The sequence below is a fragment of the Ixodes scapularis genome, unplaced genomic scaffold, assembly GCF_016920785.2.
Source record: "Ixodes scapularis isolate PalLabHiFi unplaced genomic scaffold, ASM1692078v2 PGA_scaffold11__112_contigs__length_91849675, whole genome shotgun sequence".
Classification (NCBI taxonomy): Eukaryota; Metazoa; Arthropoda; class Arachnida; order Ixodida; family Ixodidae; genus Ixodes; species Ixodes scapularis.
This window is the reverse complement of record NW_024609837.1, coordinates 34,714,038-34,731,085: the sequence shown is the minus strand read 5'-3', so window position 1 is coordinate 34,731,085 and position 17,048 is coordinate 34,714,038. Positions and strand designations below refer to the sequence as shown.

General features: G+C 46.3%; 1 protein-coding gene across 1 annotated transcript in view; it reads left to right on the top strand.

Annotated features, from left to right (window-relative positions):
* Positions 1 to 17,048, top strand: part of LOC8037536 — a 49,371-nt gene that overhangs the window by 30,811 nt on the left and 1,512 nt on the right. Inside the window, exons 2-4 of the mRNA XM_029973166.4 lie at positions 11,108 to 11,226; positions 13,858 to 13,999; positions 15,084 to 15,375. Of these exons, the coding sequence (XP_029829026.1) occupies positions 13,878 to 13,999; positions 15,084 to 15,375 (414 nt within the window). The 5' untranslated portion in view covers positions 11,108 to 11,226; positions 13,858 to 13,877. The remainder of the gene's footprint in view (positions 1 to 11,107; positions 11,227 to 13,857; positions 14,000 to 15,083; positions 15,376 to 17,048) is intronic.

The following is a 17,048-nucleotide window of genomic DNA, read 5'->3' as shown; positions in this document are numbered from 1 at the left end:
CGCGATTATGGCCTTATACACGACCGCTATCGCATGATTGAGATTGGCGTTTGATTCGTCCAGTCCTGTTCTATTAACGTAGATTCTCTGAGGATTGCAAATAGTGGTACTTTTGGCCTGACGGCGACTAATCAGGTTAGCAAATCCAACATCTCAGTCCCGAAATAGTCTCCGACTTAAAACTGCCATTGGTTGCGCTCAATATGCGAATCAGCATCGCGGAAATTGGTAAAAAAAAAAAATTAGCTCCTTAAGCAGTATGCTCATTGAACACAATTGGACCAAGGCTAGAGGCGAAATAACAAACTAAATGATCGGAGCACTTTAGAGGTGACAAGCTTTTTTTTGTTTTAGAAATAAGGTTTTACATTTTTACGCAGCGATATGGCGATTCAGCGCGGCCTGTGCATGCGCGTAGTGTGCCACGCCTATCGGCAAGGCACTGTCTTCCGCCGGTTCTATATAAAATGTCGCCGGGACTCCGACAAAAATTGCTGCCAACAAATAAGCGAGACACAGAAAAAAAAAAGAAAAAAAGATCGCACTAAGCGAAGAACGTATGCTGGATGAACGTCCGCCCCGTTTTTCTTCCCTCGCCTATACCATCGGGTGAAAACATTTGGTAGCGTTTGTCGTCCTTGCCATTCAATCCTTTGTCACGCTAAACGCTTTCCTTTCTACCCCGAATACTTCGGACAAGCGAGACCTCTCCACCCTCCGGGTTTTGACCTTACGATGGATCGGACCGGACGCTACCAGCCATTCCCCCCCTCCCCCCCTCCCCTCCCCTCTCCCCCCCCCCCCCCCCCCCCCAAATGCTAATCAAGTGCCCTGAACGTAGCACGCGACTAAACCACCCCTATAGCATTTCGACGTGATCACAATGAGATCGGGCGCGAACGCAGATTGGACACGAGGAATGTGTACGAGTTCGGCTAGGCTTCCTCGTCCAATCAGTGCGTCGGAGGACGCGCTCGGCCTCGGGCCCAGGCTCTGACGTCACAGCACTGCGGTGGCGCTGCTGTCGGTACTGGCCACGCGCAGATGCTTCACCTCACGCGAAAACCTGTTTTCTGCGCTCGCGGAGTGACCCCACACCCGCGGTGTGGGCAAACGCGGGCTTGTGTGTAAACCGTGTGTTGGTCTATAGGGTGAGGACTTACCGCGGAAATATACACGCCCTTCACAGATTTTGATTATTCTGGATGTGCTTCCTCTCACTCCTCAAGTCCGAGCGCGTCCAACGCTGCAGGCTAATGGAGTCAATCAAGCGGTGTCAAAAGTGCGGCGTCAAAACCTCAAGTCACTAGGGATTTTGTTTTGTTTATGATTGGTTCGGCGATGATAGAACGCTACAGAAACATGACGAACACCATGACGGTGCGCTAATGACGTTGTCTGCGTGGTCCAATCAGCTCGTGTACCGTCGGCTGCGTCTGAACTTAAGGTGAAACGAAGTATAGTTATGTGCGTGTGTGTTTGTTACTTGTATGTTGTGTAGCTTTGAATACGGTGAAACGAAGTATATAGGTGGGGCTGGTCGCTGCGCCTTTACTGAAAAATCACGTGACACCCACGTGGCATTGGATTGGATTGGCTTGGATAGGACTCCTATCGTCCTCTCCGGTCCAACGTAAAGTAAAACGGAGGTCGGCGAAGCGAGGGGAGTCTGCGACGGGAGGCGCCCGAGACTGATTTCGAAGGGATCACGCCCCTAAAACTAAATCGAGGGATCGGCCGATAAATCCTTTTGCAGGTCGCGCCCCCTCGCGGTACGTCGCCCGAGGGATCGTATAGAGGCGTTTCATTACCGCACCGGATTCTTGATTGTTCCTCGAGAGCGGCCATTTCTCTCTCATAAACGCTCCCCTGTTTTCCCCCGAGCGTATTTTCTGAAGCCAACTGCGGGGATCATTTGTTATGCCCGCTCAACTCTCAGGTTTATCAGATTTGCGGTACTGGCTGCGCGCTACTCGAGGGCTAATGACCTTTGCCGGCGTTGCTGTAAGCGTCGAGATTTCGTAAATGTGTGCCAACCTTTAGCCGCACAGTCACGCTGCTCTCGTGCAAACCGGTACAAACGGACCTCGGACGGTGGCCTTATGCGTCGATTTTTCTTCAAACTTTTTTCTCACCGCTCGGCGCAAGAAATCGGCACAGTAAGGGCGACATTACTGCAACTGGCTTACGTTTTTTTATGTTACTATACTATTATTGTTATTAATATATATATATATATATATATATATATATATATATATATATATATATATATATATATAAATTAGACCTGGAACGAAGGTTCAATGCTCTTAAAGGTGTACTCCGCCGATTTTTGAGCTACCTCAACTAACTATATTTTCTGACTCCCCGGCCTTTACCCTTTCTGGTATGCTATTTAGTATCGCGAAATTCATAATAGTTATTGCGAAATCGGCAGATGAAAATGATGCAAAAACCAACATTCAAATATACCCGCCCTTTTCAGTGCCGTGACGTCAGTGGAAGGTCAGCTTGCCAGTCGGGCGAGCAGTCTAAAAAAATAGAACATGCCAATCATTTGTCCCGTGCTGAAGCGCGGGTCCTGGAACGAGCTTCCAAAGCATTCATTTGACACCATGAAACTGCTTCGAATCAGTTGGGAACAAATTCTACAGTCCAAAGAGTGAACCCCTACACTTCCAATGACGTCGCTTTTTCGCTGTTGCCAGTAGAGATTTTCAGTTTGAAAAACACGGTGAGGACCAAAATTGTAAATTCAATAACTTCGTGAAAAACAATTATTTTGACCCAATATTTGGGATACTATTTTGGCGATGTTGTTTGGCGAGTTTAGCAAAATTTCAAGCAAATCGGGGACCATGAAGAAATCGGCGGAGTACCCCTTTAACGGCAATGGCTCCTGCACCAGTCAGCTTTATGGAGGCTTTGTTCTCGACCAATTTTCAGCATCGAAGTTCAAAGTCGTTTGACATTGGAGCATACAGAAAAATAATGATCCGTAGCATTTTACGCGGACAGTACTTATTGGTATGCTACAGCGTCTTTTCGCGGATAATATTACCTGTAATCAACGTTACTAAAACACTCAGTTGGGAAACTCGCCGTCGAAACCTGGGCCACTGGCGTCCACCGAGACCGAGCTAAATGCGACAACAGCGCCACTCTTTGTCACTTGTCTGTACTGTGGTCACCTTGAGCTTTTTGAAATCTTGTTTTTGCGTAAAAACAAACGAAAAAGACTCTTTTTGTATGAAATTTATTGGAGTTTAGTACCAAAAGGGGGGCGCGTTATGTTTATAAAATCTTTAGTTTGCAGGGTTTTGCGGCACAATTAATATTGTTTTTATACAACCATGCCTCAGCGGGCCTTTCAGGTAGCACGTCCCGCCCTAGGTGCATTTAGACTTCGGTAGCTCAACGCGGCGCGTCCGTCGGGGAGACTGGGGTGGCACCCCTGTAACCTCTACCGCTGTATCTCTTCTTAAAGCCAAAATGGAAGTCACGTGCAGTTTGTCGGGTGGCCGCTGCGGGAGAAATGGTGGCGTTGAGTTCGTCATTAGCTCGGTGCTCGGAGACAGTTTGGGGCCACTTTTTCAAAGCTGTCTCTATGGGAGTTTCCCAACTGAGTGTTTTAGTAACGTTGCCTGTAATCAAGTTTCAGTACATTACAAGACCAGCCTATAATGCTGCTTAGTTGCACGCTTGAGCTTCGAATATGGCGTCAAAAATTTCGGCCGATACTCTTTTGCTTTGTCGCGGACCGTTTGAAAAAAAAAAAAAATTCTGGAAAACAAAAAACCGTTTCGTCTGATTTCCAGACGAAACTTGAGACAACTGGCAACAATGATTTAGAGCACCAAGATGGCCGAGGTCTCGTTGCGCTTATTACGTGGCTGTATCCGCTATGCAGCTGACAGGCCCTTTACAAACGAGCGCACGTGCTCAGTGCCGGCAGCTCCACTACCGTAGTGACGCAGTATCGGAGTGTATATAGAGTTAGTGTGCTTACATACTGGAATCGAATTCACACCGAATCGACGCTTATATCGTTATGCAAGGGTTAGGCCGCGGCTACCGTGACACAACCCAGCTCATCTCTCTCGGTTCATCCCACATCCCGGAAGTCACGGTCGAGAGCTATTTCCGGTAGGGTACACCGAGCGAAAGAAAACAACCACCTCCGTTGTCGTTGTTTATTTTCCACCCAGGGGTTACGGCGATTATTCTCAGCCGAGTTCCCCGACGGGAGCGGCGTTGCGCGAACCATAACGATGCAGCGGCTCCCGTTAATTACCGCCCCCAAACGGCCGTTTTTTTGGAATCGGCGCGGGCAGCAGAACACAAATGCGCGCCATTGTTAGCGCTCCGACGTCGTCCGCGCCAATGAACGCGGTATACATACGCGAGATGGATGCCGCAGCCTCGTGCAAAGCGTCGCCGCGGCTCTTGGGTGAGTAAAGGTCATCGCGTCCATTAGGTTCGTTAGCTGTGGCCTTACTACGACCTCCGCTAGATGGCGCTGAGGCCAGTAGTTGGGCCTTCGGCTCGGTGGGAGGGCGAGCGAACAAATTCCTGATATCGGGAGGTTCATTTAGAATCCAACCTACGTTTTAGGAAACGCTCTAAGGGTTTCAGTATTATCTGTTTTCACGCAAAAGCTTTGGCGGTTGGCGTTCGCGTTCTCCGGCCATTTTCAGGACTGAGTCTGTCCTTTTTGCCCCTCGGGTGGAGACAGGTGAAGTCCCAAGAAAAACAGTTCCGTAAACTCTTCAAAACATCGCGACTTCCCGTTTTGTTTCCTCGTCGATTCTCGCAGCGTGGAGTGACTCAACGGGAATGTATCCGTGGAATGCGAAGCGCGTGAAATACTGGCGAACCGCCGGCGTCCTTACACTCGACGACGGCAACGATCGTGTCGCCAGAGCAATTTCAAGACTTTCTGGAATGTCGGTAAAGCACGCGCTTTGTTTCGCAAAACATTCGTTCGCCTCGTCGCATGTTTACACCGGAAGAGGCTAGATTTAACGACAGGCTGAAGCATCGAGCTTATCCGTTCCGAGTGTTTTGCCTTCTCGGCGCGTAAACATGCGCTGTTTCTTGAAATGCCGATTCCTAAAACGCGTTTTTTTTTTTTTTTTTTTTTTTTTTTACCCAGCGTTTTATTAGCGTTGAGATGTTTTGGTGATACTCTTATGGTTTCGTGACGTTGCGATCAGGTTTTGCTTCACCATGAGGTCACGAGTTGTGATCCCGGTTATTTATCATCATTTGAACTACAAGTTCGATGGAATCTTGAAGTCATCGCGTGTTTAAACCAACACTGTCAAAGTTGAAGGCCTGACATTGTCACTCATTACGTTCGATGAAATCAGAACTAATAAATAGAAACTTTCTGGTGAGCGCTTGGCCAACAGCGAGTGCTGACCGAAGCGACGCTTTTGGCCCCGCACGTCGCCATAATACCACCCGCGCATCGACAGCGTAGTCCCAAAGGGGCTACAAACAATAGGAGCCGGCGTGAGAGGCTGTCGGTCGAATTCTCCAACTACATTCTGCCCAAACAAATGGATGTGTAAAACGTTAATGTAAACATGTTAGCTAATTAGCTTACTAATGAACCAATCTCGCCTCTTTTCTAAGCTGTGGACGCGTACCGCCTTCTCTCCTCCGAAATGCCGCAGACATTTGTCCCTGAGTAGAGGATTATTGGTTTTAGGTATTCACTTGCACATGCCGAATAATGTAAAAAAAAAAAAAAAGTGAAAAAAGACACCGAAACTTCGGTGTCTATTTGGAGTTTTTGACACTTTTATTTCGGACATCAACGTAAAATGCCAACGTTGATTGAAATGTAAACACCGATTATAATCGGTGTTTACCGACGACTGTATCGTGTATAAAGAGGTTAGGAGCCCACCGATCAAATTAATCTTAACACGTGTCTAGCACGCGGTGGTTTGTGGTGCAATACTTGGCAAATGTCACTAAACTTAGATAAAACCGTTTGTATGATTATTACTCATAAAAGAAAGCCCATTGAATTCGCGTTTGTCATCGAAGGGTATCCACTAGTAAGGGTAAGCCGTTACAAATATCTGGGTGTCATTATTTCTCACGATGTCCGTTGGAGTGCTCATATTGACAGTATTGTAAAAAAAAAAAAAAGCGAATTATAAACTGTGGTATTTAAGGCGGTCTTTGAAACTAAGTTCACTGAACACAAAACTTTTGGCTTATCAGACACTCATTAGTCTGTTGATGCAATACGCATGCGAAATTCGGGATCCTCGTATTGTTAAAGATGTGCTAAAGCTAGAAAAGGTGCAACGACTTGCTTTACGTTTCATTTTTTCCAAATATCGTCGACTGAGTTCACCTACGGCACTGTATTCAAACGCCAACATTCCATTACTTAAGATGAGGCGCAAAGAAAAAAGATTGACATTTTTATTTATGATTAATAATGGCTTATTGCAGATAGATAAAACAGCTTACCTAGTTCCTGACGAGTCGAGAATAACTCGGAACAAGCACAGTCGCGCACTTCATCAGCCCCGGTTCTTCAAAGACTGTTTCAGATACTCATTCTTTCCACAAACCATAGGTGACTGGAATCTTCTTTCGGGGCAAGCTGTGGTATGCCAATCACTTCAAGCTTTTTCTTCTTTTATAGCATCTTGCAAAATGTGAAGAAAATTTTTGTTTTATTGTTTTCCGCCAACGTATTGGCCATCGTATTGGTATCCCATAACGGATCTAATTTCTATCTTTCATTGTTAAAGCATATTTGTGATTATGTGGTGATATCTTTTATAGTACCTTTTCAAGTGTGTGCTGCTCTTGTTGTTGTTGTTTTCTTTGTACACTTGTATACCCACCCTATCATAGTCTCAATAGACTGATAGTATTTTGAAATAAAATAAAAATAAATAATGACGCTGGCTTTTCGCAAACGCGATCGAAAGCCTAAATGGAATCACTAAAGCATTTGTTATATTGATATCGCTGCACTTCCATTCCCTTCTGCGCAGTTCGCTCGTTTAATTGCGTAATTGTTTTTGCCCATCCTGCGTACCGGAGTCGCACCCTAGTAGACTGACACCGTTAAACGTGCATGTTATGTGTCAAAAGGAATGAAACGCCAAATTATTACGCCCGCTTTTGGAAGAAATAAACGCCGAAAGCCATCACATTTTCGAAAAATCAGTCGAACATTTTGCGAAATTCCAAACATGCTACACTCATTTAACCTTCTAAAAATGAAGGAGGAAAAAAAAATCTAGCCTTTGTATGCCATATAAATTGCAACTAGGTGTCGTTTAAAATTGTTTTGGTATTTCCGGACCGCAAATATGCCCGCATATGGCTCGTTTTTTTAAACAAACGGTGGGAAAATACCGTTTTGAAGTTCAGATTTTCTTTTTTTTTTTTTTTTTTTTTTTTGCGCTCGACTTTTGACTTTTTTTTTGCAGGTGTATGAAATTCACAATGTCAATCTGTCGTGCCGCAAGAGCAGCAGCTTTGTTCCGGATGCAGGCTATTTTTTTCGCTCAAAGCGCTCCATGGCCACGTAATCTGCTGTCGTGGTCGACCGCGGTTAGAACCCAATGTCGGACTCGAATCTCCCAAGGTTCGAGTCCAGTCAGGTTCGACGTTTTCGAACTTTCAACTAAAGGGTCAAAAAGTTCGACGGAAGTTCGCCTATCATGCGGGCACGCGTCAATAATGGGGCCCATGAGACGGGCTCCCGACTGATGGCATGTATGGCGTAAATTGAGAACTAGCTGGAGCAGACGTATACCATTTTAACAAACTCACTAAATCCATACAAGCATGTATGTTTTTTACGAAGTTTTTTCCTCCATAAGTTTAAAGTTTTTCTCTCGAAGCCGGGCAACGCCATACTTCTAAGACGTCGAACTTCGCCGAATCTTGCCAGAAGGTGGAAGGTTTGCCGAATCGGTCCAATCTCAGAGAATCGACAATTGTTCGTGACATCCCCGGTTTAGAAACGTCACTCGCCCACCTGCGTCGGCCGTGGATATCTCGGCCGAACACACAGCTGTTGCGGGGGTGGTATAATGGCACGCAGTTTCCTCTACGCGCATATCTGTTGCGCTTGAACTTGCGACGTTGTGTTGGAGTCCGGCTCACGCATGCGTCGTCGCTCTACCAGACGCAGCTTTGTGATTGTTTGTGCTCCTTAGAATTTCCACGTGATGACGTCACGGAAGTGACGTGATCAGGCTGCTGCCTGCCGCGCTCCTGGCGGTGGCAGAGCAGCGTAAAATGCGGTAGACACCTGTTCCGCTGCGGTTCGCTCTCCAGCTTGACAGTGCACGGAAGCTCCGACAGCCTGGAGTTGGGACGCCGCGAAGGCAGCGACACTCGCGTTTGGGTCTACTTTTGGCCGGAGCTTCTGCGACCAACCGCCAGGTTCGCGACGTCGGCCACACGCCGGCTCCTCTGACGTCATCTGTTGCTACTCCGGGACCGCTTTCGATCCGCGTTTGGTATGGGATGCTAAACACACCAGTCGCAAGACTCGGTTTTAGTCGCCGTACCGCCTGTTATCGCGTCCATGCTTGACTAGCTTGCCCCCACCGTACGACTTAACCTGTGCGTGCCGTGGTTCACCCGAAGTCGCCGAAGGAATCTTGGAATAAGTACAGGCTGTGCAACTGCATAACCGAAATGTTTTCCCTGTGAGTCTACTTAATTTTGTGGAAGATTGTGCGTTGCTATCTCTCATTCGTCGACCCGGTGTCAGTTTAAATGAGACAACTAAGAAAAAAATCATTTTTTTCAACAATGTTTCGCTACGTTCTTCACATCTGGATTCTGTTTGGTAAGACTACTGACGTTCTTTGTTGCGGTGTACTGTATTAGATATCTTGTTTTCCATTCGACGTCTTATGCGAGAATTAACTGTCAATGGAACGTAGGTGTAAGAATTTAGCGAGTTGGCTTAGGGTGAATATAGCGACACGGAATTTGTTTGTTGGAGATATCGACGTTTGTTTACCAAAGGTTAAGTTTTCATATTTCTTAGCACGCTCGGACTCGACCCCTTTTCCTTGTTTTCCCCGCCACATTTATAAGCTATACCGTTTTTGTTTTTTGTCTTGGCAAGTTTGAAGGTTTTCCAGGAAACCCGTCATCTGACGATGTTTATCTATGATAAAGCAATATTCACACCACCATTAAGCTTGGATTTTTTTAATACTCCCAATGCATTGTTTGTGCATCTTTTTTTATTGTATATAGTTGTGGTTGCGTACGTTTTACAGTTTTTGATAGCTTTACATTTTAGTCAGTCTGTCTGCAATAATTTTGCGCGTTGTCGTTCATTATTTTTTAAGAGAATCTCCTCAAATGTATACTGCATTTTAAATTGAAAAAAAAAAACTTGGTAAGAGTTTGGTTTTTTGCAAAGCGTTACTGGTGTCCCCTTTAGGCGGTGAACTGACATACCTTTGTGTGCATTTAAGACCGGTTATATGTTATTTTATAAAAAAAGAAAAACGTAATGTAAAGACAAAACAAGCGAAAAATATCTTAACATAGAAATAATAAAAACACAGACTTTCACAGACAACCACTCTTTCAGAAAGGGTGGTTTTATGAAAGAGTGTGGTTGTCCGTGAAAGTTCCTCCTGTTTTCTTATTCCTATTTTAAGTATTAGTATTCACAACACGCACGTCTTAACCAGAAACAAAACGTTTTTTTTTTCGCCAAGCAACTTTGTTGGAACTACATCGTGCAGTGCATGAATTACGCGCCAATTTTGTTTTCCTCGAAGTGACAACGTGCATAGTTGGTCTAATCAAAACAAAGAGTCCGGTTGTCGACGGAATAGAGCGATCCCACCAAGCGTTCGGCGCATGCGCGAAGCCGCCATAACTTTACAGGAAGCAGCTGGCACTGCCCGAAACATCTCGTCCTCTACACATGCAGAGCATGGCACGCGCAGAAATACTATAACTTCCCTTGATGCATTGCGGCAGCGGTGTCTTACCCAAACTGGCTTGTGAGATCGGTCTAATAACCCGATCTCATTAAGCGTTCCGCGCATGCGTGACCCCGTCTTAAATGTAGTAACTTTAGTTCATAAGAGGCAGAAGCTCACTTGACAGGTCGTGCCGGCTTGTGCCGGCGCGTGCTCTGCTCGTGCTCTGCTCGTGCCCACCCCCCGCTGTGTTATTACGCGTGTAGAAGGACTACAGTTCCCATGATGCATGACGACGGCGATGGCGCAATGAAACTTCCTGTGAGATCGTTCTTTTGCGATAACAATGATACGCTGTTGTGTGTGTGTGTGCATTTTGTGGCGTTATAATTGTTACCATGGAAACAGGAGTTTGACAGGCCTAGGGAGTGTGTCCGAACCGTTTTCGGGTGTGCATGAGTACAATCTGTACCTTTGGTGCGTTACACGCGGATTGAGCAGGATTTCTTCACTCGTGATATTCTCCAAAATCCTATATTACGTCACTTTCGATCATGGCCGCTTCCTGTCGGCGCTTATTTCGGTGACGTGTCGATGATATTCGGCACTTTCAGCTGAGTTCAGTTTTACAGGGACCTTGTTTTACAGTTTGGTTTGTGACTTGTACTTTCTGAAAATGTGGACGTGGTGCGGTTTAATAGCTTTATAGTATTACTGAGATTCTGAAAAGCTGTACGATATGAGAAATATGTAAATGCACGCAGGTGTGATGTGCGTTCCCCGTAGCATCAACGTTCTGCATGTTGTGTAAGTATTGGTAACACCCGATGGGGTGTTACAATACTTACCTTTTTTGCTCTTGATTGTTTTCTTGTAACGATTGATCATCACTTGAGTGTAAGAGAATGTTACTTTTTACACTTGACGTGCTAGCCTTCCTAAATTTGGTTGTCATTTTATTTAATTTTCTACAAATATATTTTCTATAGGTCAGATTAGGGGCAGAAACTGTGCTGCCTTCAATAATACTGCTAACTCGGAGAGGCTGGTTAAAATCAACATAAAAACACTCGCAAAGCAGCCTGATTCCACCGTACTACCTTTAATTCTACGTCAATCTCACCAGTTTGTTTGTTTATTTTTTTATTGTGCAGTTTTTGACTTTCTTGGAGTTCGCCGGCACCTAAGACGCATGCTTTGCAACTGAAGGTCGCCTCGCCGGAGCTCCTGGAACCTTGCTTCGAAGCTAACTCGCACCAACAAAACACTCCAGGTACGCATATACAGTCAAGTTTCAAAATACACTTTATTTTTCTTTTCTTTTTTTTTTTCTTTTGCGAAAGAAGTCTGGCGAGTTATTTTTAATCATGATGTAGAATACCCGAGACTGCGGTAAAAGCTGGGACACTTGGTTGAACAGAAAAGACAGAGGAACAGAACGTCTTAAAATTGAGACGTTTTTTTCCCGTCTTTTTTTTTTTTTTTCGACCAAGTTTCCCTGCTTTTACCTCAGCGTCGGGTATTCTGCATCATGATCAACTTCCACCAGCTCGCCTGCACATTCATTTTTTGTCATTTTTAGTGTTCGATACTAAAAAAAAAGCCGTATTTTCCGCCCACAATGCGTGAAGAAGCGAAAGTGATATCTGTAGCACGGTAGCGCAATGCGGGTGGAATGGTGCCGTCAGGTACCTGAGGATGGAGGTGGGACGGGATTGGTTCTCATAGCCGTCGTGGTTGGCGTCGTGGATGCCATGGACGACCACGAACGAGTGCTCGGTGATCCGTAAAGTGAGTGGGTAAGCGCGGTGGAAGTTTCTAAAACCATCCAACGTTACGCGTTGTAACTGGAGACTGCCGAAGTTGGATTTCCCATAACGCGAGTGATGTTTGAAAACAAGTCTTTGAAGCAGACGACAAGAACGCTCTCCCTTCGTCGGGTCGTTACTGGCGGGATGCCAAGGCTTCCCGCTTTTATCTCTCCGACGAGGGTAGAAAGTTGGCCGAGTTGGCGATTCATAATGATTAAAAAGCGCGACAGGACAACGGACGCAGAAGGAGACACAGACACAGCGCTACTTACCACTGAATTTTATTTCCGCTGCAGCTCGGTATATATTACCGGCAACAACACAAACAAGTTAGGAAGATATAAAATACACATCGTAAAAAATCTAAAAAAAAACATAAAAAGACTAAAATTCCTGCATCAATCATCGGCACCCACCCAAAACTAGTCATGCTTGGTCAAGAAACTGCAATTCTTTTTCGGATAACGATAAAGAGGGTGCGCTGACACATTGCAGCCCTAATCTAGCAATTGCAGTTTCTTGACCAAGCATGACTAGTTTTGGGTGGGTGCCGATGAGTGATGCAGGAATTTTAGTCTTTTTATGTTGTTTTTAAAGATTTTTTACGATGTGTATTTTATATCTTCCTAACTTGTTTGTGTTGTTGCCGGTAATATATACCGAGCTGCAGCAGAAATAAAGTTCAGTTGTAAGTAGCGCTGTGTCTGTGTCCTCCTTCTGTGTCCGTTGTCCTGTCGCGCTTTTTAATCATTATCTCTCCGCGCTGCGCGGCCGATGGGAAAACCCGACTTCCCTGGCCTCGCGCCAAGAGCGGAGAAAAAAGTGTTTTTCCCTTCTTCGCGCACGCGGCGATGACAACGGACGAAGTCGAAATCTCTGCAAGGTGTCGACCGTAAAGCTATCCTTATACTATAGGGTTGGGAAATTGATCGATTTACCTACCGATTAATGCTTTAACCGCGATTAACATTTGAACCGGTTAAACGGTAAAATTTTGACTAACCAAAACAAAGTAAGAATTCAACGCTTTTGCCACGCAGACGTGGACGAGTACACCTTTATTAAGGGCAACATTAGGAGAAGTTTCAGCCTAAAGTAAAATGTAAGAGCGAGATTTGTAACTCCAGACAATTGCAGAGGGTGCTACGCGTCCCGGTCACTTCAACGCCGTTCGAATGTCCGTTTGTCGCAGCAGAGACTATTGTGAATAATCAAGGGAAGTCGCTCTTGCCGGAAAATATCAATGAACCTCTTTGGCTCACGCAGCTAAAGGGATGCTGAACCAAAAATCGAATTTCAGTAAACAACGCAGAATCGATAGGCTACGAATCCCCAAGCGTCACTCATACAGCTGTATCTCCAACGGATCGTCATATTTTTGTAAAAGAAGAGCGCGCTAGGACAAGGTCGAAAAGACGCGTGACCTCGCGATTCTCATTTCATCCTCTTTTCGCTTTGATTCCGCGAGGGCGCGGAGAGGAAAGGGAGCGAGGCCATTTCTCCCCATTCTCAACTCTTCTCCGATAAGATGACGTCAAAATTTCCCCTCATTCGCTCCTTTCTTTTCCAGAAGTACGGCCATCCGCTGGAGATGTGGCTATATCAGTGATGTTTCGTTGTTTATGGCGCCCTGTTGAATACTTCTGCAAGCTTATTTTGTGAAATACGAATTACACATCGAGATTGATTAGAAATCAAACTTGTATATTGCTTCATTTGTCACATTATGAACAAAACCAAAAAAAAAAAAGATTTTATATTGTATGCATGAGATTGCGCGAGACAGATTATTCGATTAATTAAGCGATTAAAGCTTGGCTATTAATTGGGCTAAAAGTTTTAATCACCGGCCAGCCAAACTTTAAAAGCAGAGATGAATGGGTTAAGACCGTGGAAGACATCCAGCACGTACGCGTGCAGTGCTGGACAAGTTCACAGTACGCAGTTCTTCAGATGGGACGAAGTGTCCGTCCCTGTGGAGAATTTTCGGTTATCTTTCTTCCCTCGGGGGTACTCTTTCCAATTTTCTCCACCTACTTGTTTTGACATATGACGCTCTGCACGGTATATGTTCTTCCACCTCTTTCTTGTAGGACACCAGATATTCCTCAGCATGGGACTGAAGAAGCTGATCAAGTGGGCCCTCCTCTGCCGTCACAAGAAGATGCACTCTCAGAAGTCGCAGCTCCACTTCGTCAGCGGCAAGATGTACAGTGGAGGCAACCGGGAAACCCGGTATGCTCTGCGAAACACTTCCCTCGGAGGAACGTTTTAAAACACAAGATGAAGGGGATCATTCTTCGGTCTTATAACGCTCCTCAGTCTACGTAATATCGCAGCTCAGCTGCTAATGTACGCGAACAAAGAAGGAAAAGCCAATCGCGTGTCACGTATAGAAGACTACATATGGACAAGGGCTTAGGCAATCCGTGAAATGTAGTAAAGGTGCGACAGCGCTTGACTTTTTTTTCTTTTAACGAGCTGCATTTTTGTCGGAATTTATGCGGAGATATATTAAATTGGACGCCAAGTATCAAAGATGCCACGTGACACCATGACCACGCCACACTGATGAGGCACCATGATATCAGGTGACACTGTGCCACCAGGTGACACTGTGCCACCAGGTGACACTGTGCCACCAGGTGACACTGTGCCACCAGGTGACACTGTGCCACCAGGTGACACTGTGCCACCAGGTGACACTGTGCCATCAGGTGACACTGTGCCATCAGGTGGCACTGTGCCATCAGGTGGCACTGTGCCATCAGGTGGCACTGTGCCATCAGGTGGCACTGTGCCATCAGGTGACACTGTGCCATCAGGTGACACTGTGCCATCAGGTGACACTGTGCCATCAGGTGACACTGTGCCATCAGGTGACACTGTGCCATCAGGTAACACTGTGCCACAGGGTGACACTGTGGCATTACGTAATACTGTGACGTCACATTCTATTGTGACGTCACATGATTGTGACGTCCTGATACTGTGACGTCATGCAGTTAGACCAACACGAGCAAGAAAGGTTCGGGGACGGTTCCTATATCAATTTATCGCTTTAAGATAGTGGATTGCAGAGCTAGATGATGATGACTCGACATACTTTATCACTTTAAAACCGACGCACACGACTTGCTTCAGATCTTTCTGCCGTCTGCTTTTCCCGGGAAATACTTTTTTCTTAGACCTGATGATAATGTTGCAGTACCGTATGGGTGAAGTAATCAGAATTGCGACAATCATTAATGAAGGTAAACACCTAAGCCGCACACTCCAGGCGCGATAGTTCCGGCTAATCCGCCGTCTCGCACCACAGCCGTCTCCTCGTGCTCTTGGAAGACCTGCGGCAGCTTTACGCCGCCTCGTGGGGCAAGGTGATGGCGAGCCTGGAGAACTGCTTCGACGCGATGCAGAGCAAGGAGCCCGTTCGCGTGCAGTCCATCTGCTCCGTCGTGCTGCTCTGGGTCCAGCTGGGGGAGACCATAGCCCAGGACTTTGACCCGGCCATCTGGAAGAGCCCCACGCTGCGGAACATCAACGACCTCAACGACTCCCTGCTCAGGATCTGGAAGGTGGCCATGGATAGGACGTCCGAGCTTGTCTACAAGGTGAGACAGGTTTGCTTGGACGTCGTAGACTACTCTTTGATAGAGCTGCTGGTCTATAAAGAACAGAAAAATTTCTAAAAAGAATAGGCCGGAAGGTCTACTCTTTGCAAACCTGCTGGTGTGTCACTTTGCTTACCCTTGGCAAAAAACATTTTTTTTGTGTGGAACGCTCTTGGAAAGTATACTTGAAGTATATGGTGTTATAAAAAACTGGGTTCGTTCTAAACTCGACCGGAAAGATAGGCGCCTAGTATAGTGATCTGAAATTTGCTGCAGAAGTGCATTTTAGGGGTGGATTTTACCTTGCAAACTTTTAAAGCGTGGCTTTCTTCTTGTGAAATAATGAGACTAATACACTTGATACGATCAACGGCAGACGCCGAAACATTATGAGTGTTTACATGTGTGAGTACACAACCTCTGCAAGAGCACCGCCACTTTGCTGCTTTTGTATGCTCATCGGCCACCTTTCATGATCATGGTTATTAGATTTATGCCTGCCCTCGCAGCACAGATGACGCTGCGGACGACCTCATGATGTTTTAACGTCTCATAGATGTTCTGTGAACGGACGCACATAGTCCATCTATGCCGATTGGGCCAACGTTTCTGGATCAGTCAGTTGACAAGCTGCCTAGAACGTCTCTTTTTCGTGGATTGTCCGCTCCGTGGTGCTTGCTACACAACAGGAGCAGCGGAACCGGTGAGACGTTAAATGCACATTGCTTGCGGAATTTTTTTTTTTAGAAAGGTGAAGTTTATTCTGCACTTTGCTAAAACGAAAAGAACGGCGTTCAAAACACGGCCCCTTTTCGTTGCCCGTGGAGACGTTGCCGTTGGTGGCGTAAAGGCGTATTCACACGAGGGAGAAATCCCGGGGATTTCTCCCTCGTGTGAACACCCCTTAGCCCCTCGATGTGTTTGCGTTTGTCTTGCAAGAGCGTGAAATCCGTCAGTGCACGAAGTCCGTACGTCTCAAGCGGCCCTTGGAAGCGAATGGTGGCAGAGAACCCGCTCGTGGCACGTGTCTTGTGCATTTCCACAACAATGGTTGGCGGTACTTGTAAAAAAATAGTCCGCTCTCGGAGTATTGTTCGCAGGGACAAATTTCGATAAAAATTCCGAGGATATCTAAGCACTTCTTATGAGTTGTGAATGCGAAAGCATGAATGTCGTTCTTCCGTTCCCTTAGTTCGTCTGCGGCGTACTGGCGTGGACGGACACGTTTCGCTACTGCCGAGGCAGCCGAGCGCGCGCTCTCGTAGAGAGGCCACAGCCCCCCCCCCCCCCCCCCCCCCCCCCACACACACACACTTTTCCGGCAACGCCTGACACGAGAGCGGCGGCGGAGCGCGCGCGCTCGTGAAGCGACCACAAATGGCTACCTTGGAGCCGTGTTGCTCAGCCAATGGAAGAATGGGCATTTCTTTCGCGTTTTTTGCCGTTACAGACGCCGCCGGCTCCGCTCCATTGGATAGTTAATGCTTTCGCATTAATATTCCTTATCAAGAGGCTTATATCCGCCCGTACCTGCTGGCGTGCAGGCAACAAAGAACCGTTTTTGAACGATGCTCTTCCGTGGAGCTTGTCAACTGATAGATCTTAGAACGTTGGGATGGAGTGGTTCCCATTCACGGTGGCAGATCTAGTTTCGAAGTGTGGTTGCTCGATAG